Source organism: Melopsittacus undulatus, chromosome 4, assembly GCF_012275295.1.
Source record: "Melopsittacus undulatus isolate bMelUnd1 chromosome 4, bMelUnd1.mat.Z, whole genome shotgun sequence".
Lineage (NCBI taxonomy): Eukaryota > Metazoa > Chordata > Aves > Psittaciformes > Psittaculidae > Melopsittacus > Melopsittacus undulatus.
Window position 1 is genome coordinate 18,702,566 of NC_047530.1, and position 27,004 is coordinate 18,729,569.

The following is a 27,004-nucleotide window of genomic DNA, read 5'->3' on the forward strand; positions in this document are numbered from 1 at the left end:
ATGGCCATTTCTGCTTTACATCACATGTATCTGGATTCAAAACCAGTGCAGAGAGGCAAAAAAACCCCACCACACTCAGGGGCAGACCCAGCTGGAGTCCAAAATGTCAGCTCCAAACAGGAGAACAAACAAGATCCAATGCAAGAGCCTGCCCTGCTGCAGCCCTCTGAAACCAGCAGAGCTGTGTAGAGGACAACGTTTCCTCCTCTTAAGGTGGAGATAGGGTCTGAGCATAGTTCAAGACTGGGAGATGCTGATGAGAGCCAGCTAAGAGGACAGACCTAAGAGACTTAGTACGTGTGACAACTGGCTGCATGGGCACTGCAGGCCTGCTCTTGAAGTGTGCCCCCCCCATGCACAGAAACCTTCCACAAGTCCAAGCAAGAGCTGTGGGCAGCATCATAGGGAGGACTTCATCTCCCAACACACCCATCACTCTACCATCCAAACGTTCTCACCCCGATGCCTTGGACTAAAGTGAATTTCATCTTGACCAGTTATTTTCTCTTGTCCTCAAAGGCAGTTTGCAGACTGATGAAAGTCCTCAGTAAAAAGAGAGTGGAGGGGGATTAACAGCAGCCTTTCAACTTCAGACTTTCAAACCTGCTCACACAGCTGCTGAGGAGCTGGACTAAAATTGTTCTGTCCCTTGTTCAGACCTTGTGCAAAATCTTTCTGCAGGGGCAATGGGGGGGACAGCAGGAGAGCAAGCTCAACCCTACAAAAATGGGACATCCTAATGAAGATACTGACAGAACCCGACACCATCACTGAGTGCTGCAAAGAGAATCTGTGTAATTTTACTCTAACAGTTCAGTAAAAATGGCATGAGTAAAAGGAGGCTTCCAAGAAAGTTACCTCCAAACACTCAGGGAGTGCAGCTGAGAGAGTTTCTGTTGGTTTCATTTTGTTACATAAATCATCATTATTGTTTCTACTTACAATGTTTAAAGAGCAAGCAGATACTTGAAATAAAAGGCTGTGCATGCACAATACCCACACAAATAAATTTCAATGATCCCCCCAGCACCAGACATGGTGACCTTCCTTGGCCACTGAGCTAAGCCCTCCCTTTTAGAAGGAGTAGGGGAATTTATCACCAACTATACAGTATATTGCAATGGAATGATACAGAAAACAATACTAATTGGAGTCTCAACTAATTGGAGTTCCTCCACATCATGTTAATCTACTGTTTAACTCGGTAGAAAGTACAGTGAGGAAATAAAAGCTCAATTCACCTAGCCTGAGATCAAAACTGTCATGGCAATATTGGCAGGTTAGACCCTGATTCTTTAAATAGTACATTGCCTTTGTAACACAAAAGTCATTCTTTTATTACATAATAGAGATTATAAATAAATGTAAAGTGTGCATGCAGTCAACTGCATATTATACAAGCAATATCTATGTTAATAATTGTTTCTTTGGCAGGCCAGAATCCAGCTGGACATGCAATATTTACATATCAAAATCCTTGGTGTGTTCAAGTCATATTGGATGCAAGTGAAAATATATATGTATATATATTTACTGTATACACACACACATATATATGTATAAAGGTATATATACACCTCTGCATATATACTGTATACATATATACACATAGGTATATGCTAAAAGTGGATTTCATCTTTTTCTGATTCAGGTGAGGCAGGCTTTGAAACACTAAAAATATCCTGACGGGGTATCTGGAGGGGGTGCTGGGGTGATAAATGAGACGTGGGGGAAGAGATCTGGGGTACGTTCTTTTCAGACAATATTTTTAAAATCTCTGCCACCTGCTTCTCAAGGGCAGTCATCCTACTGCTTAGCAGCTGGATATCTTCTTTGAGTTCATGCTTGACTTCCTGCAATGTGGTTTGTAAGGCCTGCTCAGGAATAGGGTAGAAAGGATACCTAGCATCAGCCTGGATGGGGCTGTGCTCCAGGGGGCTGCGAGTCTCACCAGCTTTATCCAAGCGAAGGTCACTTTTTGTTATTCCACTGTCACAAGAGTCTGTTTTCCTCAGTGGGTTTTTATTTACACCGTTCTCTGAGTCAGTGGACTTGGGGTCCTCGGACAGCAACCCCATGGACTCAGCCTTTGTGACGTTGTTCCAGTCCTCCTTCTTCTCCTCATGGGTCCCCATTGTGTTCTTCAATCGAAGCCACCCTTTCCCATTCCCATTTTTCATCCGCATGGGACTGTTTACTTTGAGACATTTTTGGTCTCCATTTCCATTTGGTTTGAGCTCCATTGCATCCCTGTTGTTCTGCTTCACGGCCTCGCTGGTTTTCACATAAGCCAGGGACGTCTGGATGGGGGTGATCTGAGACACAGTAACCACATTGGTGCCTGTGATAGAGGCCCCATTCTGCACACTCCGGCTTTCCACCTGAAGTTGGTTCCTTTCTGGATCGATGTGGGTTGAGCCTTGATTACGCATTTCCTTTTGCTGTTTGAATTTCTGGAAGAGTTTCCGGACAGGGTGATCCACAGGGATGCTCAGTGTCACCTCATTCTTCTGGCGCAGGCGCTCCTCTTCTTCTTTCTTGACATCACTGATCTTCCGGAAGATGATCTACGGGGAATAAATCCATAACAGAGTCAGTACCCAAAGGACATTGCATAGGGCAAGCATTGGGACATAGGGAAACAGTACTGAGATAAGAGCCATTTCTCCTTCCTTTCTATCTTCAGTTCTTCTAGTGGATTCAAATGAGGCTGATCAAGACATAGTAACCTCAGATATATGCCACTGCATAGATAGGTTACATATATATATACACATACTTTCTTAAAAGTGCAGATTAAAAGTAGGTTTCAGCTTTATTTTTGATGCAGAAGATAGAGCCTTGAAGAACTAAAAATATTCTGACACCAAGAGAAGGAAAGAAACTGAATAAAATGAAGAAAGCAAACAAGCAAGAACCTAAATAACATGATAGCTACCTACCTATTACTCATTCATACCCATTCCATCACTATCTTTAGTACAGATCAAAAGGAAACAGCAATTCAGGGGAAACTACACAGCTGTAAGTTTAATCAACATACATACCCTTCCAGAGACTGGAAAATTCAAATGTGCTCAATACTTTTTAGCTTTACTTATCACTAGTTTTCTAGGGGTGGCTGGAGGGTGCAATTAGGTTCCTTGTGTGCCATGCTGAGTGGCTTCATATAGCAACACAAGCATTTCCTGGAGTGTTTGTATGTCTAATATGTGTGGGTGTACTGGAAGCACCATGAAGAAGAACCATAGCAAGGACGTGTGATTTCAAAACCCAGCAATAACCACTGTTTTGAGACACTATGACATTTAATACTGCTATTATTTCACCTTGCAGCATCTCTCGGGCCTCTATAGAAAAAGGAATGTGAGCCTCAAGCTGTAGAAAGGTCCAGAGAATAATAACTTTTCTGATGATTTTATGCACATTACTTACATGATTTTTTGGTTGGTTGGTTGGTTGGTTTGTTTTGGGGGGGGGGGGGGTTGTTTGTTTTTGTTGCTATTGTTTATCCAGTTTTCTTGAATGTGGGACTGAGGCAGGATAGGGAAACTCTTGGCTTCTATGTGAGGAAGCTAAAATGAAAAGTAGCACATGCAAATGCAAATATGGTCTGTGTAGGGACAGTGTTGGTAAGAAAAGAAAGCCCCTGCAATACACAAACAAAACTGTAACTGTCAGCTGTAGATTCTGAAGTATCCACTTGAGTATCCATATTTCAGTATATATTTACTTCTTATAAAAAGGCCTCTCACACCTGTCCATATTTGCAAAGGAATAATTTCTTTCAAGACTCAGATCTTCAGAAGTTGGCAAAGGAGTGCCAGGATGGCTACAGCTCCTTCTCTGCAGGAATCTGGGATGAGCTGGACTTCAAAGCTTCATTAGAGAGCTTTCAAATGCAGTAAATATATCCTTGTGTACTGTTTATAGATGCAGCTGCTTATAATAATTTGGAAAGTTAACATGTTTATTAGAAGCCCAGATTAAAAAAAAACCAAAACCAATGAGACAGAAACATGGCAGATACTTTCATCTGACTCCTCTGACCTAGATGCAGCAACACATACACTCATTTGGAAGCTCCCCTTCATTAGCACCTACCCTCATGGAGCAATTCTTTCCCTCAGACAACCCACTGGGGACAGCAAATAAATGCAAGAGAAGTTGCCATTGATGCAAAATTAAGTAAATGCATTTAATTGAAGCCAAGTTGTCTAAATGAAGATTTGGAAAGTGAGTTGTGTTGTTTGGTCTGTGCCTTTCTTTCCCTGGAGGGCAGTGTGGCACCTCTGGCAGATGATGCAAAACCAAAAGCAATCAGGTACATGGATGTGTCCCAAAGCTGTGTCTCAGAGAAGATGGCTGGTTCCTCTGCTGCTTTCCCTGTCCAACTGTGCTGCTTTGCCCCGTGTTGTGCCAGGCCAGAATGACTAGATCCTTGAAAATGTCTGGGGTGGGAGAAACATCCCTGACTCCATGTTTCCCTGCTCTCTGGTTATGATCCTGTTTCACAGCTTGAGCACCCTCCTCTCCACATCTAGCTTGTGCCTGGCAAGTGATGGGGAGAGGCAGTTGGGGATGCTGCAAGGCTGGCAGCTGCCCGCAGCCTGGCAGTACTCCTGTGACCACTGCAGCACAGAATGTGTGGTTGTAAGAGGGACTTTGAGATCTTCTTGTCCTGCCAGCTGTTTATAAAGACCAGACTGACAAAAAAAAACCCAAAACAAAACAAAAACCAACCCCCAAAACCAAAATAGCACCAGTTTTTGATTCCTCTCCAAAAACTTGCACTTCACGAAACACTACCCATACCTCCCTTTTTTTTCCCCCAGCCTATTCCTGTTCTTTCTTTTCTCCTTTTTCTCCTCTCAGTTCAAAACACCTCCAGCCAAAGGTTATCTCTCTGCATGGAATACAATTACCCATCATGGCTGCTACTGCTTTCTGCAGAAGAAAAGCCAGGACTTCACTAACTTGACACTGCCTGTGCCTCATACTCCTGAAGTGGGCTCTTCTGGAAGCCTGGAAATCACTGTGGGTTTTTTGCCCCAGAACCACTTGGCCAGAGGTGACTCAGATGAGCAAAGCCTAGTGGCACAGGAGTCTGAACTCAAGCACTGCCATGCCTCAGCATGGTGCAAATGCTCTGGGGAGGGCTGAACAAGCCCCTGCTGCAGGGACAGGCAGTTGAGGTGACAAATGGCATCAGATCCACAGTGCAAATCTTCTCCAGCCGAGTGAGACCAAGGTCACAGGAACCTCTCAGTCACAGGCTTTCTCCCCTCTTCATAGACATGCAGTGGAGAAGAAACACTCCCACAGTCCTCGTGTCACCTCCACAGGAGAAGATATTCCTTCAGTTTCTTGTAGGATGCAGGCAGGAGTCTGGCAGAGCTCTTCAATCTATCCTTTCCTTTTTCTCTGCTTGGGTGAGAAAGTGTCACATCCTGGAATGACTGTGGGCAGCTCCTTTGAAGAAGCAAGCTTGCTACACTCTGAATCGGCATGGAAAATGTCCAGGAACTAAGAAAGCTGGGTGTCAAGAATTCAGGACTGATCTGCACTGGTGGAGCTGTATTTCCAAGAGAACAAAGGTGGGTTGATGCACATGCCTGTGCCTATGCTTTCCTTGGCTTTCTCATGTAACATGAATGGGTTCACAGCTGTATATATCTTGGTTTTCAGTCTGAAATGCATAACCAAGCGGACCCTCATATCCCAGCTGACACTGTGAGATTACGGCACTTTGGAGACTGGGGTCTTGATCCTCATTCACCCACTGAACTACTCTGTCATCATGAATAAACAATTTCATCCCTGTGTCATCCCATGGAGACTGTCCCCACCCACCTCAATCAAGGGAATACAGATAAAGAACTGGGGAAAACAAAAAAGAAAAAGAAAAAAAAAGATGTGAATTGTAGCAGTAATAGTTGTTTTCCACTACCAAATTTTTCCATATTAGGATTTTTTCATCTAGTTGAATTTAATCCACTTCCACAGTGGTTTAACCTAAAACAGAATAGGATTAAATGTGTTTACATGGAGACTTAATTCTATTAATCTCTAATAACTATTACTGGCTATTTTTTCTCTATAAATAAGAACAGAAATACACCTCATACAATCTAACATTCCTCAGCAAATTAGGAGCAGTTTATTTTAGATGAGCTATTTCAGTTGTCCCTGACCCTTTTCAGAGAGGCTACACACAGGCCTGTCTAAACGTATATCCCAGGAATAGACAAACTCCAGAGGAGTTAATAAGAAGAAATTGAACTAACTGTGTACAGCACATCTCAAGGGGTAAAGAGCCATACCCTGGTCTCATGGCAAGTGCTAAATTCATTAATGTGATGGAGATTCTGTGATTTCCTTTACAGATGGGATTGAGAAAGACTACCTCATATGACACAAATTCTGTCTCGTGAGGCCAGGTTCCTGTTTTCTTGCTTTTAATGCATTTATTTTGGGAAGGAAGAAGAATGCAGGTGATGTTAATTATTGAGCTGGTGAAAGTTAAGCAGAAGTTAACTGATGGCCAGCCCTGGGAACTGAAGTATTTGGGTTGTCTACAAGGCAGATACAGAGGAGACAGCAGCAGCTTGAGATTCTCTGTTTGATCTTAACCCCAACCTCTTTTCCCTACTCTCTGTACCCTGAAGTAACTTGCCACAAGTGTGAACTCAGCCCACCACTACTTCCAAAGAGGGACCTTACCAGAAGTACACACAATGGGTACATTACTGCTATAGCAGCTTCTGTGAGGTGTCAGCTTGTATAGGCAAACCCAAAGCCAGGTGCAGAAGAGAGCAGCAGCAATGAGAGGTCAGGAAGCCAGTTCAAGGCTGAAACACACGAAAGTTCTCCCATCTCCTACAGAAGTAATCAGCAAAGCTGTGGCCTTTCCAGACACTTTGAAATGCACCCCTTGTCTGTTCTCTTTTTTTGTATCAGTATGTGAAAATCATCCCTCCATGACATTACTCCCTTCACAAAGTTCTTTTAATAAGAGACTCCAAGGAATATATGTTAATGGATTAAAGAACTGGCAGAAGTCTTGAAGAATTACAGTAAATTCATAAAAGTGGCAAATGTTTGCTTAGAGATCATCCTGTCCCATTTGTTAGAACAACCCATGTTGTTAATGGTGTTCAATACACACCTGTCCCTCACCACAGACATTCACAGAAATTAATAACAAAACGTATACTGAAAGGGCACACAGTTGTCATGGTGATGAATAGAGCAGGTGTGCACTGAGCAAGAGAGAGGGAAAGCTGCACAAGGCCATCAACATAAAGATTTTCATGGTGACTAATAAACTCTGGGTGCCCAAGCTGTGGCATCCTACAAATGTAGCTGATGGTCTGAGGATAATGGAGCCCTGCAGAACTGGCCTGTCCTGGCAGAACTAGTCTGGCTCAGATTATTAGGTGTTTCTGCGGCACCAAAAACTGGAACAGAAAGCAAACACAACATTTTAGTCCCCACACATACAGACATCTATGTGGAGCACAAGGAAAAGCCCTGTCATAATGCTGGATTGGGGCCACAATCAGTAACCAACAGGTCACACTCATTGCACAGGATAGGCAGATGTGATGTTGATCACCTCTCAAAAATTTGTTCCAGGGGTAACTATCTTGCCTGTATTAATGTCTTAGTAGAAGCTCCATCTCCCTTCTGGTTACTCTCAATCCAATGTGCTTGCCCAGATCCCTGTGTTTTTGTTCCCATTTAATACAAGAACATCCTAGAAGGTACCTCAATATATAGGTCCTTCTATATAGGTCCTTTTTTTGGAAATATGACAGCTGTCTTCAATTGCCTTATTGGCCTGAAATGATTCAAGGCAAATCCTTCCCACAAGCTTAGCTAAATCTGGCAAATTGAATTTAAAGGTTGTGATGATACAAACAATATCAGACAAATAATATAATCACATATACCTCATTCTATTCAGAAACAGTGCTAAAGATTCCCCAACAAATCCAACTGAAAATAATAAGGAAATCTTAACGCATGCTCGGGTCCTACAATACAGAGCAAACTTTTGTAAAGACATCTGCAAAAAATACTATTGATTTTCACCTCTCAGAGTGCATTGTAGAAAAGTAATTGTCGTTTTTCTTATGCTAATGAGGGAGGTGAATTTGTGTCAGATTCAGGATTTAGACACGGGATAACCCAACCCATGCAGTGTTCAGGCAGGTGTGCTATTTTCCTGCTTTCAAGAACTATCTACAAAATACATCCAATTTCGAGAGCACAGACACCCAGAAGAGAGTTCACCTGCAAAGCCTGTGTCTGCATCTAAATTAATCCTCCAGGACACCTGCACATTCAAGAGAGGTAAAGGCACTTGGAGGGTGTGAGTCATTTTTCCTGCAGCTAGATGTTAAAACGAGTTGGACAAGCTGTATCCTGAAATGCCTGTTTGTCTCCTGTGTCTACACAGGGAGCTTTGTACATGTTGCTTGGATCCTCCTCCACATGATGGTGGGTAAGGATCATCCTCCACATGATGGTGGGTAAGAAGCATCCAAACCCCTGACTACAGCAGTTCAAATGTCAGGATTTGGTGCAAATTGTGTATGAAGCCTTCCTATAAAGCTTTTCTCTGTGTGTGTATGTATGTGTGTGTACTACACCCTTCAACTGATGCTATTTTTATCGCCCCAACATGCTGGGGTATTGCCAGTTCCCAGCTGGGATGCATTTCCCACCCAGCCTCAGAGACCAGCCAGTCCTTCCAGATAAACACTGTTATTTTAAAAGCTGCAGCAGGAGGACAAATGACAACTGCACAGAAGACCATGCCAGGATGGTGGGTCCAAGTGAGAGCTTGTGAAAAAACAGACATTTTTGCCTGCACAAAGCAATCAGATCAACCACTAATAGGAAAGGCAAAGCCCCCCTGTTCCCACCATGCTTCTGGGGAAAAGCCTCCAGCAACTGGTGGGGAACTGAGATGATTTCCCCATAGCTCCTAGGAAATTTGAGCCCACCTGGGATGGCTTTGGCTCCTCCTGTACAACCATCCTTCTCCACTGCAAATCTCAGCCTAGTCACAGATACTGAAGACAGATCCCACTCAGATCTAACCCACTGCTGGCACTGTGCATTGCTAAGGACTGTCAACACCAGCAAACCCTTTCTAGGCCACTGCTTTGATGTGCTCAGGTAAGTCTAGGGTACTTCATCCCTCAGTCCTTAAGGACTAGTCCTCTCTAGGAGCCTTCAGCTACCAAAGCAGGGCATATCTGGGACCCTCTTTTCCAATATTCTGAAAACTAGGCCAGTCAAGCCCAATTTCTCACGTGTAATCTTTAATAAACAGTCTTGCTCCAAAGCCGAAGTGTTTTCTAATTCTAGACAGATCACAGAGAATGTGATTCACTATTAATACTTGATGTTAAAATGTTTTTAAATCTCTTTTTTCAGCTTTTTTTAATAACTAAGACATTAACAAATCTTCCTTTTTATTTACATTAAATTTTTTTTTGCATGAATGTGCTCATATTTACAATGATAAACTATTGGAAGACTGGACAGAAATTAATAAATGAAGAAATAGCCTCATACAAGCCTTTCTGTGTGCAATTAAGCAAAAATGAAGCCCTGGTGCCTGGGCTAGAAGAGCTGTGAAATGCAGTTCAGTGAAGGGCCATGGGACATCTGTATTTGCCTTTCATCTGAAAGTCCAGCCTGTTAGTATCATGGTGAGCTAGAGAAACTCGAACAGCTGGCGTTAATGAAAACCTTCCTTTAGGATGGATGGATATAAGAAGCTGCTGCCACACATTGTGGATGGATTCATTGTGTCTGGACTTGGTTCCCTGGCTTGAAAACCTGTTTCATTTCAGGTTTACTGCCCTTCCAAACCAGAAAGGGTGATGGCAGCATCCCTCACAAAGATGCAGTTCCAGCTCTTAACCCCAATGGAGTTTGGAGGAATGCCTCCTCCTAGGTCAGGGCATGGCAAGGAGGTAGGAGCAGACAGCTAGGATGGGAAGACCAAGCCAACAAGAGCAGCAAACACCAGCAAAGGGCCAGCAAGGAGCACTGGTTCTGACCCAGCTTCTGTTAACAGCTTTTCGGTACAGCTCATGCCCAACAGCAGGCTCCGATCGCAGTGTCTGGCACTGGCAGGAGTCTCTACAACCAAGAAGCATGGTCAGAAACCCTCTACCCAATATAGCAGTGACAAGAAACCTGGCAGAAATAGAAATGAGCTGAAAGCACAAAAATCCTGAAGCCAAGGTGCCTCTTTCCAAATGCAAACTGCATTTAGGCTGCTTCACCTAATATACTCTTGTAAATTTCCACATCCTCTTAGCTCACTTTATTAGTCTGAACTAAGAATGCACAATAGATGACCTGAAACGACGGCTTTATTGTTCTTCTGCTCTGTACACTCCTCAGATAGACTTCCTTTGATGTGAAATTCAGCTTCAAAAACAAATTGTTCTAACAACTGCTTTAATTGCTCTCCAGTAAATTCTCTTTAATCCTCCTGTCCCAGGAATCGTTATGTGTTAAACCATTGCTCCATCTGTGTGTGAGAAAGGAATCATTGTCCTTGGCTGTACAGTGAAAATGACTGCTGAGCAATTAGTTCATCTCTAGGATACGAATGTTTCACTAAACAGTCTTTCATGCTGGATTTTGGAGAAAAAGAAGATTTTTGTAGGTTAGTCTGCTAACTTCTTGAAAGAAATGGTAAATAACAGCCTTACTGCAAATTTCCATTGATCCTGTCTTCACAGACACAGTAGCATACAATCGCAAAAGCTTGCTACCAAGCACATTTTAATTTTGCTTTGGAGAAACTTTATTCATGTAGTTTCCTCCTAAGCAATTACAGAATTGACTTGTAAGCTATGTGAAGATTTCCAATCCAAGTAACAAAGTCATTTCAAGGAAAGGAGAATTAAATTAATGATGTTGAAAAAGCCCTTTTAAGGGAGACTTAATGGCATTTTATTTGCAATTATTTCATCATTATTTAATAAAGATCTGTGTTCCCCATATTGCTCATCTAAAGAAAAAGGGGGGCATATAGAAAAGGAGAGACCCTTCAGAAGAACCCAACAACAATCAGTAACTGATTTCACAGAGCCCAGAACTTCCATCACCTTGTTATGCCTGCTCTGTGTTTTAGAAATCGGTTACTGTAAGTCAGATTTTAAACTGGTTCCATTTTGTGTTTGCAATCAATTTGCACAGAACTCAACTACTCTTGCAGGGAGACATCTGTGCATGCTGACATTCAATTAGGCTGATTTGCATTTGCGAACAAGCATGCATATAAAGAAGGGAGTGGTTGAAAGTTTGCCGCATCTACTTCATACTTGGTGTGGATCTGAAGGCATGCTGATTTAGTTTAAAACATGTCTGAAGAAGCAAGAGAAGGGAAGCTGGCAGAGATCCAAGTCACATTTGTCACATCCCAAGAGCATCATGGCCCAAACCAGCAAAAGACTGGGATTCAGGAGGATGAATTATTCTGCTGGCCTGACCTTTGGCCAAGTGCAAATCACACTGTGTCTTTATGTCTCCATCTCTCCCTGTGAAAGACAGGATAACACTGCCCTAATTTCCCCAATTAGGAAATCTCTCTATCGTTGTTAACTACGACCAAGGGACTAGGATCCATTGCTGATAGCAGAGAGAGGACACTGGTTTGTCCTGTTGCTAAATCAAGAAAGTTTATTAAAAAAGCAGCCATAAAGAAAATAGGTGTTCTCAGGATTTCAACTCAAGATTAAAGGCCTAAGGCACTGCTGCACCTCTAGGGCAATGCACAAGGGATGTAAAATGCTACACAAAGTCCTTTCCTGGTGCTCTAATACATCAGTGAAACCTTGATTAAGGGTAGCATTGGCACCTACCTTTCAAGAAAGGATCAAAGAGCTCAACTTGATTAATAGGCACTGATTTCTCAAATGTTGTGATTACGTGTTTAACTAACCATGTGCTGAGCTAAGGAGTCAGGTTTTTCAAAGAAATGCCAAAGCCTCTTACTCTATTTGCACAAGTGTGCACATTTACACCAATCACAAGAGCAATTTTTGAGAGCTGCTCAGTCTCCTGACTCAGGAGCTCTTCTGTTCTTCCAGTTGCACAGACCTGAGTGCCTCCTCCCCATACATTCAGCACTTACAGATGCCTCCTTCTTTTTGTACCTCAAGGGAAAACAATGCATGGATTTTCTGCTGCTGCCAGCTTAGCTGTTAGATGCCTGTTGGGCTCTGTGTTTCTATGTTTTTTCTTGGAAACGGATACTGAAAGAGGACACTGTGCATCTTTGGAAGTGGGGAGGTTTGCCATGGTTTCTAAACAAGATTCTGGAATTGAAATTTATCACTTCTTTTGCTGCTTTGCCTTCATGATTTTCTTTTTATGTTGCTTTACAAAATAGCAGATGCTTTACTATGTGTCTTACCATGCAGAATGGCCAGATTCAGTATAGTATTTCTCCAATACTATCAAAGACAGCAAAACACACTTGCCACACACAAAATTATTTAAAACAATAAACCAGAAAGGCTACTTCATTTATGAATTCAAGGTATTTTTCAGCCTTGGGTTGAAAGGGGTCTGTTGCTTGTCAGCCAAATTTAGGGTCAGTCCATTGCAGAGAAGAGTATTAGTCTGTGTGACCTTGACCATGATCCAAAGAGATACAATCCTTCCCACGTGGCTTCTGTTGTAACTGGGGGAAATGAAACCTAGATTTAGGGTTGATGGAAACAAAATCCTCTTCAGGACCCTAAATCCTACACTGGACTCAATACAAAGACTAAATTGGACCCAGGAGCTGAAATATGTTCTTGAATCGAGACCTAATTTGTTTTCTGTACACAATACAGAGATGGCTAAGCAATGGGGAACTGAGCAGAGAGCAATGGGAACTGTTGCAGCCTATTACAGAGCAGTGTCTTATTGGGACCCTTTGTCCCTCTCACTGGTTGTATGTCCACTTTGGGATTTAAACTCACACATTCCTTTACTCCATAACAGCTCTCCCATGTAAACAAGTCTAGTCTGGGTTAGTCATTTGGTAGGTGAGCAAAAGAAAAAGTTCCTCCCACTGCCTGCCTCCTTCTACCAATCTCTCCTTCTTGCAGAGGTACTCCTGAGGAAGATCATCATGTATTCATCTACACTTCGTCTTTTCTTCCTTACAGATGAAGTTATTAGAGGGAGCAAAGGGCTGGCATATTTCTCATACTTCTTTGCGTGGCACTAAGGCAAAGAGCAGATTTCTAACACTCTCACTGGTCTTTCTTTCCTTCATCTTACAGATGTTTCTTGCTCTGTATAGCACAGAGCTCTTGCAAGAAGGGAAACTGAAGTACCTACAGAGACCATGGTAGATTTCCAGACACTGGAAAAGAGAAGCCCTGCAGAAGGCTAAAAACCCAAGCTCAACAGATCCAAGATCTTTCATTGGATAGAATCATAGAATAGTTAGGGTTGGAAAGGACCTCAAGATTATCTAGTTCCAACCCCCCTGCCATGGCCAGGGACACCTCACACTAAACCATGTCACCCAAGGCTCTGTCCAGGGATGGAGCATTCACAGCTTCCCTGGGCAACCCATTCCAGTGCCTCACCACCATCACAGTAAAGAACTTCTTCCTTATATTGAACCTAAACATCCCCTGTTTAAGTTTCAACCCGTTACCCCTTGTCCTATCACTACAGTCCCTAATGAATAGTCCCTCACCAGCATCCTCATAGGCCCCCTTCAGATACTGGAAGGCTGCTATGAGGTCTCCACGCAGCCTTCTCTTCTCCAGGATGAACAGTTCCAAATTTCTCAGACTATCTTCATGTAGGAGATGCTCCAGCCCCTTGATCATCCTCGTGGCCCTCATCTGGACTTGTTCCAACAGTTCCATGTCCTTTTTATGTTGAGAACACCAGAACTGCACACAATACACCAGGTGAGGTCTCGCGAGAGCAGAGTAGAGGGGCAGAATCACCTCCTTCAACCTGCTGGTCACGCTTCTTTTGATGCAGCCCAGGATACTGTTGGCTTTCTGGGCTGTGAGTGCACACTGAAGCTGGCTCATGATAATTTTCTCATCAACCAGCACCCCCAAGTCCTTCTCTGCAGGGCTGCTCTGAATCTCTTCTCTGCCCAACCTGTAGTTGTGCCTGGGATTGCTCTAACCCAGGTGTAGGACCTTGCACTTGGCATGGTTAAACTTCATGAGGTTGGCATCAGGCCACTTCACGAGCATGTCAAGCTCCCTCTGGATGGCATTCCTTCCCTCCAGCATTATCAACTGAACTATACAGCTTGGTGTCATCAGCAAACTTGCTGGGGGTGCACTCAATCCCACTGTCCATGTCACAGACAAAGATGTTGAACAAGACCAGTCCCAACACTTATCCCTGAGGGGATTTTGGCAAGTACATATGTGAGACTGACGGTATGTGGAGAACCCTAGCAAAGAGGGCCTCCAACCACTGCAACAAAACCACCCCATTTTAGAAATCCACATAGATGTAAATAGGTGGTAACACATACCAAGTGGTACACTGAGACCATGTTGCCACCACCAATGCTGCCAGCACATCAACATGAGGTACCCTAGGGCCCAAGAGCTGAAGGGAGCTTCCCATTGCCTCATACTCTAGCTGTGGGGTGGTGTGCTCTCTGTAATACAATGACTCTTCAGCAGGACAGTTTCCAATTAGATCACACAGGCTTGGTTGTTGCGAACTTGTACTGGCCATTGGGTCAATATCTGCTATTGGCACTGGCTTAATGAAATGTCAGTAAGCCGCAGGGTCAATTGATTCCAGCTTTGCTGTGGTACAGATGAGTTTCACTCTGTGCATTTTATTACAGATCATTAAAAAATTTAAAATCATCAAAGAATGCAACCTTTGCTTTGCCCAGTGCAGTATCTCCTATGAGTGGCATGCTTTTCAGCATAAATAAGTTCAAAGCCTCCAGATGACAGCAGGGCAGTTTAAACTTGGGACAGTCTGCAGAAATGATGCATTCTGGGATGGTGAAATATGCCAAAAGACTTCTCTAGCTGCTTTTCAGCCTGATTTAACTCGAAACAGAATCTATCATTCTTCTTTCCCTTTTCTTTATTAGTCTTCCAGGTGGGCAAGGAGGAAATCTCTTCAAGAAGACTGAGGGGACTCAAGAAGGACTTCAGGACCTTGGGGTGCCTAGCTCAGGGTTTGGGAGCCCAAGCAGTGTTCTTTTCCTTCCTGCCAGTCACAATCAGTGACAATGGTTACATCAGAAAAATCTCACTAATTAATTCCTGGCTCTGTGGCTGCTCAGAATTTTGGGGTTTTGAGCATGGGTCAGTCTACATGGTACCAGGTCTGCTGGCAGCAGATGGGGTACTCCTGTCCAAAAGGGGGAAAAGGATTCTAGTCCAAGAGCTAGCAGGGCCTATAGAGAGGGTTTTAAACTAGGTTTAAAGAGGGAAGGGACTCACTAGAAATGACCTATAGGGTAACATGCTGCTGTTGGAGTCCAGATCCACAAGGCAGCTTAAATGCCAATGCCCACAGCATGGGCAACAAACAGGAGAAGCTGGAAGCCATTGTGCAGCAGGAAAATCATGACATAATCACCATCACAGAAATGTGGTGGAATGATTCGCATGATTGGTGTGGCAATGGATGGCTACAGGCTCTTCAGAAGGGATACGCAAGGAAAAAGGTGGTGGGGTTGTGTTGTATGGGAGTGCATCAACTACCCTGAAATCAATGATGTGAGTAAGAAGGCTGAATGTTTGCGGGTGAAGGTCAGAGGGAAGGCCAACTAAGCAAATATCCTGGTAGGAGCCTGTTCTAGACCATCTAGCCAGGATGAAATTACAGATGAAGTGTTCTTCAGATGACTGGGAGACGTTTCATAATTACTTGCCCTTGTTCTCATGGGGGACTTTAACCTACCAGATGTCTGCTGGTAGTACAATACAGCAGAGAAGAAACAATCCAGGAGATTCATGGAGTGTGTGAAAGCTAGCTTCCTTACCCAGATAGTGAGGGACCTAACTAGGAGAGATGCCCGGCTAGTTTTGCTGTTCACAGAGAAGGAGTGGTGGATGATATGATGGTTGGAGCCTTTCTTGGGCAAAGCAATCACGAAATGATTGAATTTTCAATCTTTGAAGAAGTCAGGAAGAAGGTCAGCAAAGCTTTCACCTTAGATTTCTGAAGAGCTGACTTTGGCCTGTTCAGGATGATGGTTGCAGAATTCCTTGGGAGACATTAGTGAAGGACAAAGGGGTCCAGGAAGGCTGGACAATCTTCAAGAATGAAATCCTTAAGGCACAGAAGCAGGTGGTCCCTATGTGCTGAAAATCAAACCAACAGGGAAGAAGACCTTTCTTCAGTAGATTGGATATTAGGAAAAATTTCTTCACAGAGAAGGTGATCAGGTATTGGAACAGGCTTACCAGGAAAGTGGTGGAATCACCATCCCTGTAAGTGTTCAAAAATGGTGTAGATAAGGCCCTCAGTGATACGTTTTATTGGTGGTCTTGGCAGTCCTACGGTAATGATTGGACTTGATGAACTTAAAGGGCTTTTACAATTTAGTTAATTCTATGATGCTATGTATTGGAAAAGGTAGGATTCATGTGTCTGCCTCTTTTGACAGATGCTACAACCAGGCCACAGAAAGGTCATATATCACTTGCCCAGGGTCACTGAGCTGCTCAGTGGATGAGCAAGGAGGATGGAACAAAGGTTTCTAGCTCAGAGCCCCCATAATAGGAAAAACTATATTAAAAAAAGAATAAGCACAAATATAAAGAAATTTATTAAAGTAAAATAGAATTATTAATAATGCACTTTATTTTCACTAATGTCCTGTCTGGGAAATATAGTTCTGGATTTGAAATAGTTGGAAGGGTTCACCTGCAATTGCAGTTAATCCTGAAATTAAATCCAGTCCAGGAAAACTTGTCTGTCATCCAGGTTTGTGTTGAAACAGAGGAGGGGAGGTGGGCAGCACTATCTCTAGTGAAAATTTTCAGGTGGTCTTGTTTTTATTTAAAAAAAAAAAAAGTCAAAGTCTTCACTTTTGGCTTCTGGCTGGTCCTACTTGTCACAGATACAGTATTCCTGCATATCCTAAGCACAAAGCCACATAAAATATGGGCACAGAGGATTTGCAGAATTTATGTTTTGCTCTCAATACTTTTGCCTCTTACATGTTTCTGCCTGAAGATCAAATGGTCTCAATAAAAGTTTAAGAGAGACCGCATTTACAAAGTAATACATCAGCAAAAGAATTGCAAATTGTTCCCAAACGAACTAGTCTCTGATCTCCACTTTAAGTGGAAATTTAAATTAACTGGAATCATTATGTTGTGGGGTTTTTTTTCCTTACATATTACTATATCAGACCATAAAGTGCTTGAAATTTAACCTGAAGTCTTCAGACCTGAATAAATGTTTTGCAGCTGAAAGCTTGTTGATTTTTTTCTAGCTATATCCACTAATCTAACAAAAGACAACACCCCTTGCTATCAGTCTTGCTTCTTACATTGAGGCCATTCTACCTGGCTTGCAGAAACTTCGGTTTTATATGGAATGTGCTATCAGCTGCTCGGTTCACTTCATCATTTTCAAGGTTTTGTTAATTTATTGAAAAGCTTTTAAAACAGGAGCTTCAATTAAAACAATGCATTTCCAGTGCCATGCATTGTAGACCACCATCAGTTTTGTTTGGAAGTGATGAATCAGAAATGAGCAAATGATTTTAAACGACAGAACATGTGAACCACAGACACAAATGAAAGGGACAGTGGGCAACCTCTGTACCTCAAAGAGCCAAGACATCAAACCTTGTTGTGTTTTTCTGTATTATAAAACAGAGCAGTAAAACATGCTGTGCTGTCACTGTCAGACATTCCTCATCTGAACCAGGTCTAATAGTGGAAAATAGTCTGGTGGTGACAGCCACTGACTCCAGATTCAAGCTAATTTAAAAACATGGTAGTATTCCTAAATTGAGCAGATTTAGGCTGGTGGCTGGGCAGTCATGTGTTTGTTTTCTGTTTGCTTCTAGATCCCAGTCAAGGACCCAACCTTTTAAATTTCTGAGGGGCTGAAGGTGTGGGTATGTCTATGCCACATGACAGAGACAGGCACAAGGACCCCTGCTGTAGCATAGTGGTGTTCCCCCTTGGAAAGGGAGGATTAAATTAGGCTCATTTGAGAACTGCTTTAATCTGGCTCTGCTGTTTTCAAGGGCAAAGCTCACACTTTACCATGGGTCTTCTTTTAGCTAGCCAACCGTGCCAAAACGACCTCAGAGTTACTTCTTTTTCTTCTTGACCCATACATACTATCTATTGCCATATCAGAGAAGACTGAACACACCTGAACCAAATTAAGAGAAGTGCTGCCAGTGCTCACTCTCTTTCTACAGATCATTTGGATGAAAACCAGGCTCAAATGATGGTTGGACCTATCCCTGTGCTTATCTTCCCCACAGGATGCCCTGCAAATGAAGGCACAGGAATGCTGCAAGGGAGAATGAGCTGGGACAGTTCAGCAACCCACATCTTTGCTTCTCAGCTCAGAGACACCAGCCCAAAATCCACTGGTGGTGTGACCTGGCAATTCTTTTAAGTTGAAATCAAGACTGAGGAAAGACTAACAACTCTGGTAGGTCATTCACAGACTGAAAGACAGGGTCAGCCCACTACATAATAGATGTGAAATAACTCAGTTAAACCATTGGGAAATCCCAATTTAACAAGAAAAAGACCAACAGGTCTATTTCATTTAACTGTAGAAAGCTCTGTGAAATAACCTTAACAAGTATCCCTGGAATTCTCAAGAGAAAGATTTCACCCAGCAAGACCTAGAATTTTCCCAGTTAAGCATTATCACTTGGCAATGTGTGAGTATGGAGTGTTGGCTGTTGAAATATACTGTAATTGTTTTTAATGTGAACACAGCCAGTGCTTCAGTGGGGAGGAACCCTTTGAAGGGAAAAAATAAAAAGACCCAAGATATGAGCATGCAAATTCTGAAGAGTATCCAGTCAAGAAAAAATATACTATGAAGAGGATGTGCTACTTTTACCTAAGTATCTCCCTGTAGACAAAAGTGGTAAAGCTACCACTGAGAGTGCTTTAGCTCAAGAGATTGAAGGAAATTCAGTTTTTCAGAGTCATCTTTAGCTGTCAGCAGAGGAAGGGCTTTCTATTTATGGCATGAAAAAATTTATGAAAAATTTTTAGAGAGCAAAGACTCCATTTCAATGATGTTGCCAATGTTTCCTTGTACCTGAACCTGCAGCAGTGAAGAGCTCTTCCTTTCTGAGACACAAAGTCAAGGAAAATCATCCACAGCCAGAAAAGCATGGAAGAGAGCTATCTGCTAATTAGTGAACTGCTTACAACAGCATGGAAATACTGCATCAGCCACATGAAACTTCACCACAGTGAGGAGTGTGCTGTTCCCTGAAGGTTATTTGTGCAGAAATGAAGTTACTAATGACAGTTCTATCAGAGACTATCGCAGACAAAGCCAGCAGGTTGTCTACATGACGAACACCTAGGGAGGATGAAGTTCTCTGACTGTCCCCAATGGGACTATTAGATGTTTTTTTCTAACCTTAGAAGATATGACTGAGGAATTCAGCAAGTGGTGACATTGCAGAGCTTTGTATTTATTACTGAATGGTATCAGCAAGAGGAGAGACAGCACAAAAGAGTTAACCAGTGGGATTATGGGGATGGGATAAACAGATGGTGTGGTGAAGAACCATTTCCTTCCCATTTACATGCTGACTGCACTAAATCAATCCCTGGACTTTCATGGCAATAAGCTAAGGCTCTGCTGGGAAGTATTCAAGTGATCTGGCTATATCCTAGTTGTGGGTATCATTCTATTGTGTCCAGGCATTTAGTCTATTTTAGGGGGAAAAGTCCTTCAGTTGTTTTCATGTGATTTTTCATGATCTTGTATCTATCAATACCTGTATCACAGCTATCACCTCTTTTCTAGATGTGGATCTCTGTAAAGCTCATCAACACTGTTTTATTTTTGTATCCATGTATTTAGGCAATGACACAGGATGCTCCTTAGGGGCTGAGCCTGCTGTTTTTGCAGCTTTAGCTTATCACATTGCTCCAGACTCAAACAAATTAGTTTGTAATCCTCAGTATTGTATACTTCAGCAAATCTGGCTTCAAAAGTGATCAGAAATTACCTCCTCATATAAAAATGGAGGCAGTGTAGTTGATTTGTTCTCTCTTCTTGCCTGGGGCTAGTAAGAAAACTCTGTAACTGCACAAAAAAAATGGGTCTTTGCAATCAATAACATTGATGATTCTGTATTTTTTCATTTGTGACTACATTACACCCTGTTTATACAGTGTTTGCATGCTTTCTACCACTCCCTGTGCACCCACAATCAATAAAAAACACCAACTGGTACAGGATAAACACTGCTGAAAGCATGCAGACAGGCATCAGGCAGAAGTAGTACAGATCTCTACTTCTGTCTCTGTTACTTTTCACCTCAGACACTGAGTTTCCTTCCCAGAGGTCCTTTTGACCTCTGAGACTTTGGCTAAAGCATCCTCTCTGCTTTTCCATGGTTTGATTTTTTTCCAGTGTCTGAAAAAAATCCAGCCAACCCTAAGCCTCCCACATGAGACAGCAGTTCTTCAGTTATCTTCTCACAGGAAGGCTTTGTCCAGGCACTTGTAGAAGGTCGACTCTTCTCAGCTGGGTCCAGCACACACCTCACATGCTAGGGGATGCCTACAGATGTGCAGCTGTGCCAGATGTTTCACCCAATGGGCAGGGCTCATGATCCATGGAGCAAGTGCATCTGTCCACAAGAAGGCTAGCAAGGCTAAAGAAGGCTTTTCAGGATTTTGCAAAGTCAATCTGTGTCCCAGCAGAGCCCTTATCTACCCTATTAGCAGCTATCTGACATGTTGGACTGAATTTGAGCACAGTTGGTCTGGGACACATTACTGATGGACCCACAGTGTCTTGGTTCAAACCTTCTGACAAATGTTTTAGTTTTAAGTTATGGCTGATGGTTCATGTGGATCAGTCATGTTTGGTTTATTAATGCATGGCTGCATTGAACTTGTAAATTATTCTTCACGTACTTTTGTATAACATCTTGAAGTTATTGGCTAGGTCCTTTAATAAATGGAAACAGGATCAATTAATAACACATGAAAAACATCCATGATTCACTTAATCCATTTACATTTCTACTATAGCCTTTTCCAGCAGGAGGGCTAATAGAGCCTGGGAGGATGGGAGTCATTCATAATTGAGCTGCTCTGAACTACCAACAACTGTTCCTTTTAAAAATGGATTTGCCTTAGATACATGATGGAGATAGAAGTTCATTACAATGCCAGGTAGTCGAGGAAGGCAGAATTGGTGAAAATAGTGAGGCTAAATACAGAAATTAATTGCTGGGCTGCCAGGATGCGCAGATACGGTCAGGGACATGGAGAAGGAAAACGGGATGTCTGTGCACTGAGGGGCAAGTGATGGGCAAAAATGGAAAAGCAAAGCTAATCTTAATAAAAATGCTACATTCCAGCTGATGAGTAGAAATATCCTGCTTAGAAATCACTGCTCTTTGCTGCTTTCATCTGGTTGTTGCTTAGGTCCCCATTTTCACATTTTTAAGGAGTGCAAAGTGTTTTAGTCTCTCAGAAAAAGCCAGAGCCTGTTCCTGTGGTAACACGAGTGGTGTCAATAATAGAAAAGAGAGCACAAGGAATTGTCTTCAAAAGAGATATGTACTCACAGAGTACAAAGTGTTAAGTCTTTCTGTTCTGCATGTACAGTGACTGATGGAAATAGTTAAATAGGAAGTACCATAGAAAAAAATCTTTTTGACAGCTGAGATAGCTTTGTGAAGTAATAATAATCTAAAATTCACCTAACAGTCTTTTAGGTGAGGGACTTTAAGCTCAAAAGATCAAAAGATCACTGGCAGTTTAAATAATGGAGTCAAGAGAATGAGAGACTTTTATGACTGCTTACACTATGCTCCTTTTTTAAACAGTACCTTACATCTGAAAACTACATTATGTTTTTGTTGTCTTTAGGAAGGGAAAGAAACTAAGACTAAGTGCCGTGAAAACTGAGAAGTAAAAATGTGAAGAAAAATACATGGAATATTTTTATGCCTTTATGCAAGTTGCTCAGGAGTGCAATAAGAGAGGACTCAGCTTATTTCAGGTGGTTCCCTGAATCTTCCTGAATTCAGCTCTGGCCACCTCTGGCATATATGTAAATCAGCTACTCTCAAAATTGCTTCTCCAGATTTCCTCTGCATGGGACTTAAACTGGGGCAGCTTGCTAATCACAGCAACTGACTGACAATTAAAAAAGGCACAGTCAATCAGCCATCATTAAGTTGGAAGTGACAAGCTGGGTTTTATTTTTAACTAAAACTAGTGGGATTGGTTCAAACTTCCCCACAAAGTTTCTCTTGCACATTTTGGGTGATTTAATTCTTTCCTACATGAACTGTTTCTTTGCTGTAGAAAGCAGGCAAAAATAGAATTGAAAGTAAGGTAAATGTAGGATTTGCAGGACTGCAATGATTACCACATGCTGAACTAGCACATTTGGGTATTATTGCATCTGTGAAGCGTATGCTGCAAAACAGTAGATTGATGGATTTATACTTGTAAAGAAAAAAAGACCTTACACAGGGAGCTTTATTTAGCATTTTACAGGCTTGTAGTGTGTAACTGGTGAAAAGCCTTTTTGTGCAGCCAAGGCAAAAACCTGTTCAGAGAGGGTGAGACAAGAATAAAATTAGTGCTCTCTACAGTGCAAAACAGCTGTGAAATCATTCCTGATCACTTCTACGTTGGTCAAAATGGATCCCATTTTGGGCAGAGACAGAAATCTCTCACTTGGGCAAATGCTAAAGCTCCATCTGCTCCCTGTGAAGCCTACGGGAATCCATTTATATTATTCCAATGAATAGGCAAGAAGTTTTCTTTCTCCAGCCATGGCTTTGGATGCATTGCAAGTGGCATTCCACATCTTGCAGAAATAAGGTTTGGGGAGTGAGAAGTCTGGTGTAGAAACTAATTTTCATACCTACATGTCATGCTGTGTTGTTTTACTAAAACTTCAGGCATTCAGCTCCATAAAGCAATGATGGAAGCAACCAGAGCACTTGGAATTAATCGTCTGTTTTGTAACATCCCCCCCTTTTTCTGTGGTTATCATGTTGAAAAGGTTGTAGATCTACATAGTAATTAGGCTCAGCAGCCCATGCAAATAGAAATCCATTGCTCTGGGCTAATTGTTTGGAGGCATGTGAGAACACAATAGACATATTTCCCTGCTTTCTGTGCAAAGCCTACATGTTAGGATGCTGGTCACCTCAGCATAAGGCACAGCTGTACATAATGGAGGTGGCTCACAAGCAGGGAACCACCTGCAGCAGCGGCAGCTCCCAGGCACATTGAGGGCATCACAAAATAAATTGGTGACTTTCAGCAGTAGCACAAATGCATTTGTAATACTCTCATGGCTTATTAGGTACCAGAGGAGTCACACAAAACTATGGAGAGATCTGCTTTCTTAGGACACCTGCTCAAAAGGGAACTTGCTGCAGAGCTAAGCCTGGCAATGTAACAGCCAATGAGGGAAGCTCTGAGACAGTGATGGTGATCCACTTGGGTTTGCTGCTGGCTGAGTTGCCAGTGCCCATGTTCATCACATAATCAAAACACAGAGGAGGCTGATGATAAAAACCTCAAACTGGCAATCAACATAAAAATGTCAATGTTGCTTCCCACTGCATCATGCACATTCCCTCCCCTTTCCTAGCAGCTGGAAGAAATTAAAAGCGTCAATTTTAATCAATGAAGGGAGGTGAACACAAAGTGTTTATATTTTAATATTTACAAGATTAAAAATAATAAACCTTTGATTTTTTAATAATCATTCAAGTTCTGTACAAGCAACGCTGCCCAGAATCGATACTAGCAGACAGCCTGCAGAAAGCTGAGTCAGCTAAGGAAAGTCTCTCAATTATGAGAACCTTCTAAAGAAGAAAATGGTATTAATTCACAGAAAGCACAACAGCAAATAATAGTTAATCTAGCTCTTCACTCTAACATAACCAGTTTATATTTTTGTTTTCCTATGGATGCTACCCATCCCTAATATTTCCTGTTTGATGATCTTTCCACATACAAAAAAATCACTCAGATGACTGAAGAAGAGATGCTCATACCTTTCACTGGGATAAATCAGTAGAGTGCCTTTTATAACAGCTGTTGAACCTCTGTGTGCAAAAAGCATCTCATCAGCAGACAATTTTCTTCTGCAGGCATACCATTGTGTTCAAAGATCCTTGAATGAAAAGTATGATAAACTGCCCAGCATTTCTCAACAAAAACAAGCAGTATGGTAAACAAGATCAAATGTCCTTCTGATTTAGATTTATATAGGGAAGCTTCACATCCAAACCCAAGAGTAAGTCTACCTCTGGTTATTAGAACTGTGCTCAGTCATACTTTTGACAGAGTTGGTGGTGCTTTGCCTCTTGCTCCTACAGAAGCCCAGTCAGAATTTCTGAAGAACGTACTTAATTTATAAATTATATTCAGAATAGAACAAGAGCTTGCTGGTATCCTGAGAGATTAATGTGGCTCTGAAACACCATTAAAGATGACAGTGCACTGGCTAACATTTATACCTACCTGCAGTCTAAAGGCAAAATGTATTAATCCAGACTGCCATGAATCCATATCTCTCCAGGCCTCTCAGAAACCCAAGGGGAAATACAGTGCCCTGATTTTCAGTTAAGTATTTAAAGACTTACTATGATACCCAAGCCTTTAAGGTGGCAAGGAGAGGAGGGCAGGGGAGAGGATATTTCAGTTGGAAAGTACATACAGTGATCACCTAGACCAACTACCTGACCAGTTCAGGGCTGATAAAAAGTTAAAGCATCTTATTAAGAGCATTGTCCAAATGACTGTTAAACACTGACAGGCTTGGGAAGTCAACCACCCCTCTAGGAAGGTTTCAGTATTTTACCACCCTTTTGGTAAAGAAATGCTTCCTAATGTCCAGTCTAAACTTCCGTTGGCACAGCTTTGAACAATTCCCATGTGTGCTATCACTGGATGCCAGGGAGATCAGCATCTCCGTCTCTACTTCCACTGCTCAGGAAGCTGTAGAGAGCAATGAGGTCACCCCTGTTCCTCCTTTTCTTCAAACTAGAAAACCCCAAAGTCCATAGCAGCTCCTCATAGAACATTCCACCCAGCCTTTTCACCAGCTTTGTTGCTGTCTTCTGGATGTATTCAAGAGATTTCAGGTTTAACACCATTTCTGCACTCATCCACAAACACGGTCACAGCCAAGCACACTGTGCTTGTTGAATGACAGAAATCCGCTATGCTCCCTCTCTGCCCCAGGGGGGGAGTTCAGAGCTTCAATTCATCCTGTACTCCTGATTTCCTACAATATGTATGGCCTGAAAGGTGCTCAGAAGAGACCACTGTAAGGGAGATATGAACTGTCAAAAAGGGGAGGCAAGAGAGTGAGGTATGCAGGAAAGAGTCAGGCTCACAGCTATGTGAACCTTGAAAATGCAAAGCTACTGACAGCTTTTACAGCAATTGCTCTGCTCAGATAGCTGTCCCATGCTGTCTGGAAGAGGCACAGAGAGGTGAAGTTAATGCTGCTGCAGCTTTCTCTGAATTTTTATGCTGCTCTTCTACCTAGCAAAGTCATGCACGGTCCTCCAAGGACTAACTTCTATGCTTTGACTGCCTTAAATTCAAATCCCCATATTCCTGAAGAACAGCAAAGATACAAGGAACTGCTTAGGGGAACAGGAGAGGGGAGGGAGAGTTGCAGAAATAAACTCAAGGCTCAGATCTGTAATCTTCACCCAGAAAGAATTGCATGTGTCTCTCAATGGCAGAAAGTGTAGCATGGACTGTGCTGGGCTGTCTGACCACATACCTACAGCTACACAAGGAATTGCTCCATTCTCCATACTGATAAATTCCCCACATGTGTGTGGCCCAGACGCATTAGCAATTTCTTCAGAAATTCCTGGGCCCTGACCAGGAAGGTACCACCGCTGACCGGCAGTTTGGAAGAGGTCACACTGTTTGAATGTTTGAAGCTGACTCTTCTGACCTATGCACATTCAACATACAGGTCTAGACACCATCAGAGACGGTACTAGATCTAAATCAGTGAAATAGTCCTTTAGGAAACACTGCAATGGAATATTAACATATCTGGAAATAGCTGTGAATGCAATGAAGCTGAACAGTAAAAGAAAAATGCAAAGAATTTTCTTAAGTGGAAGCTTCTTCAAGCATAATGGAGGCTGCAGAGTTTGCTAAGATGTGAACAAAACAAAACCAAATTGATTTTTGAGGGTATAACTTATTTGTTCTGTAATCATACTAAACTTGCTACTAAATTACAGCTGTAAGACTTCATTTTCTGGGACAACATCTTCATATAAAAGAAGGAAAAAAATCATATAACTAAAGACCAGAGAGGGGCAGGAAGGGGCAGGAACACCCTGAAATAAGGTTAAAACAATCTTGCCTGTCTCACATATAGGCATAGAAAAAAACTTGGTGAAATAAAAACCAAAGCTAGCCTCTGAGCTCTACAGACAGAGCATGAGGAGATAAATTCCCCTTTATGCCCAAATCAATCTGAACTTATTGCTTGAAAAAGAAAAAAAAAAGAAAAAGGAGGTTAAAGGTGCATTATATTATTGTTGGAGTTACACATAAGGAAGGACTGAGCAGGAAGTGGTGAGACCTCTGGCTTACACAACTGAGAAGGGTGTCCTTTGCCACAGCCACTGGATAATTGCCTATTATTGTAGTAATCAAGCAAGAGATGTAAACACCCAAATATTATGTCATGGGCAGCACAGCTGTGGGCTGTGACTAACGTCAGTCTGTTTTTGCCCTGGAGAAGTGAA

General features: G+C 42.3%; 1 protein-coding gene across 1 annotated transcript in view; it reads right to left on the bottom strand.

The window, feature by feature from the left end:
• Positions 1-1,619: 1,619 nt before the first annotated feature.
• Positions 1,620-27,004, bottom strand: part of KCNH5 (potassium voltage-gated channel subfamily H member 5) — a 158,049-nt gene continuing 132,664 nt past the window's right edge. The window contains exon 11 of the mRNA XM_034062113.1: positions 1,620-2,567. Coding sequence (XP_033918004.1) covers positions 1,620-2,567 — 948 coding nt within the window. The remainder of the gene's footprint in view (positions 2,568-27,004) is intronic.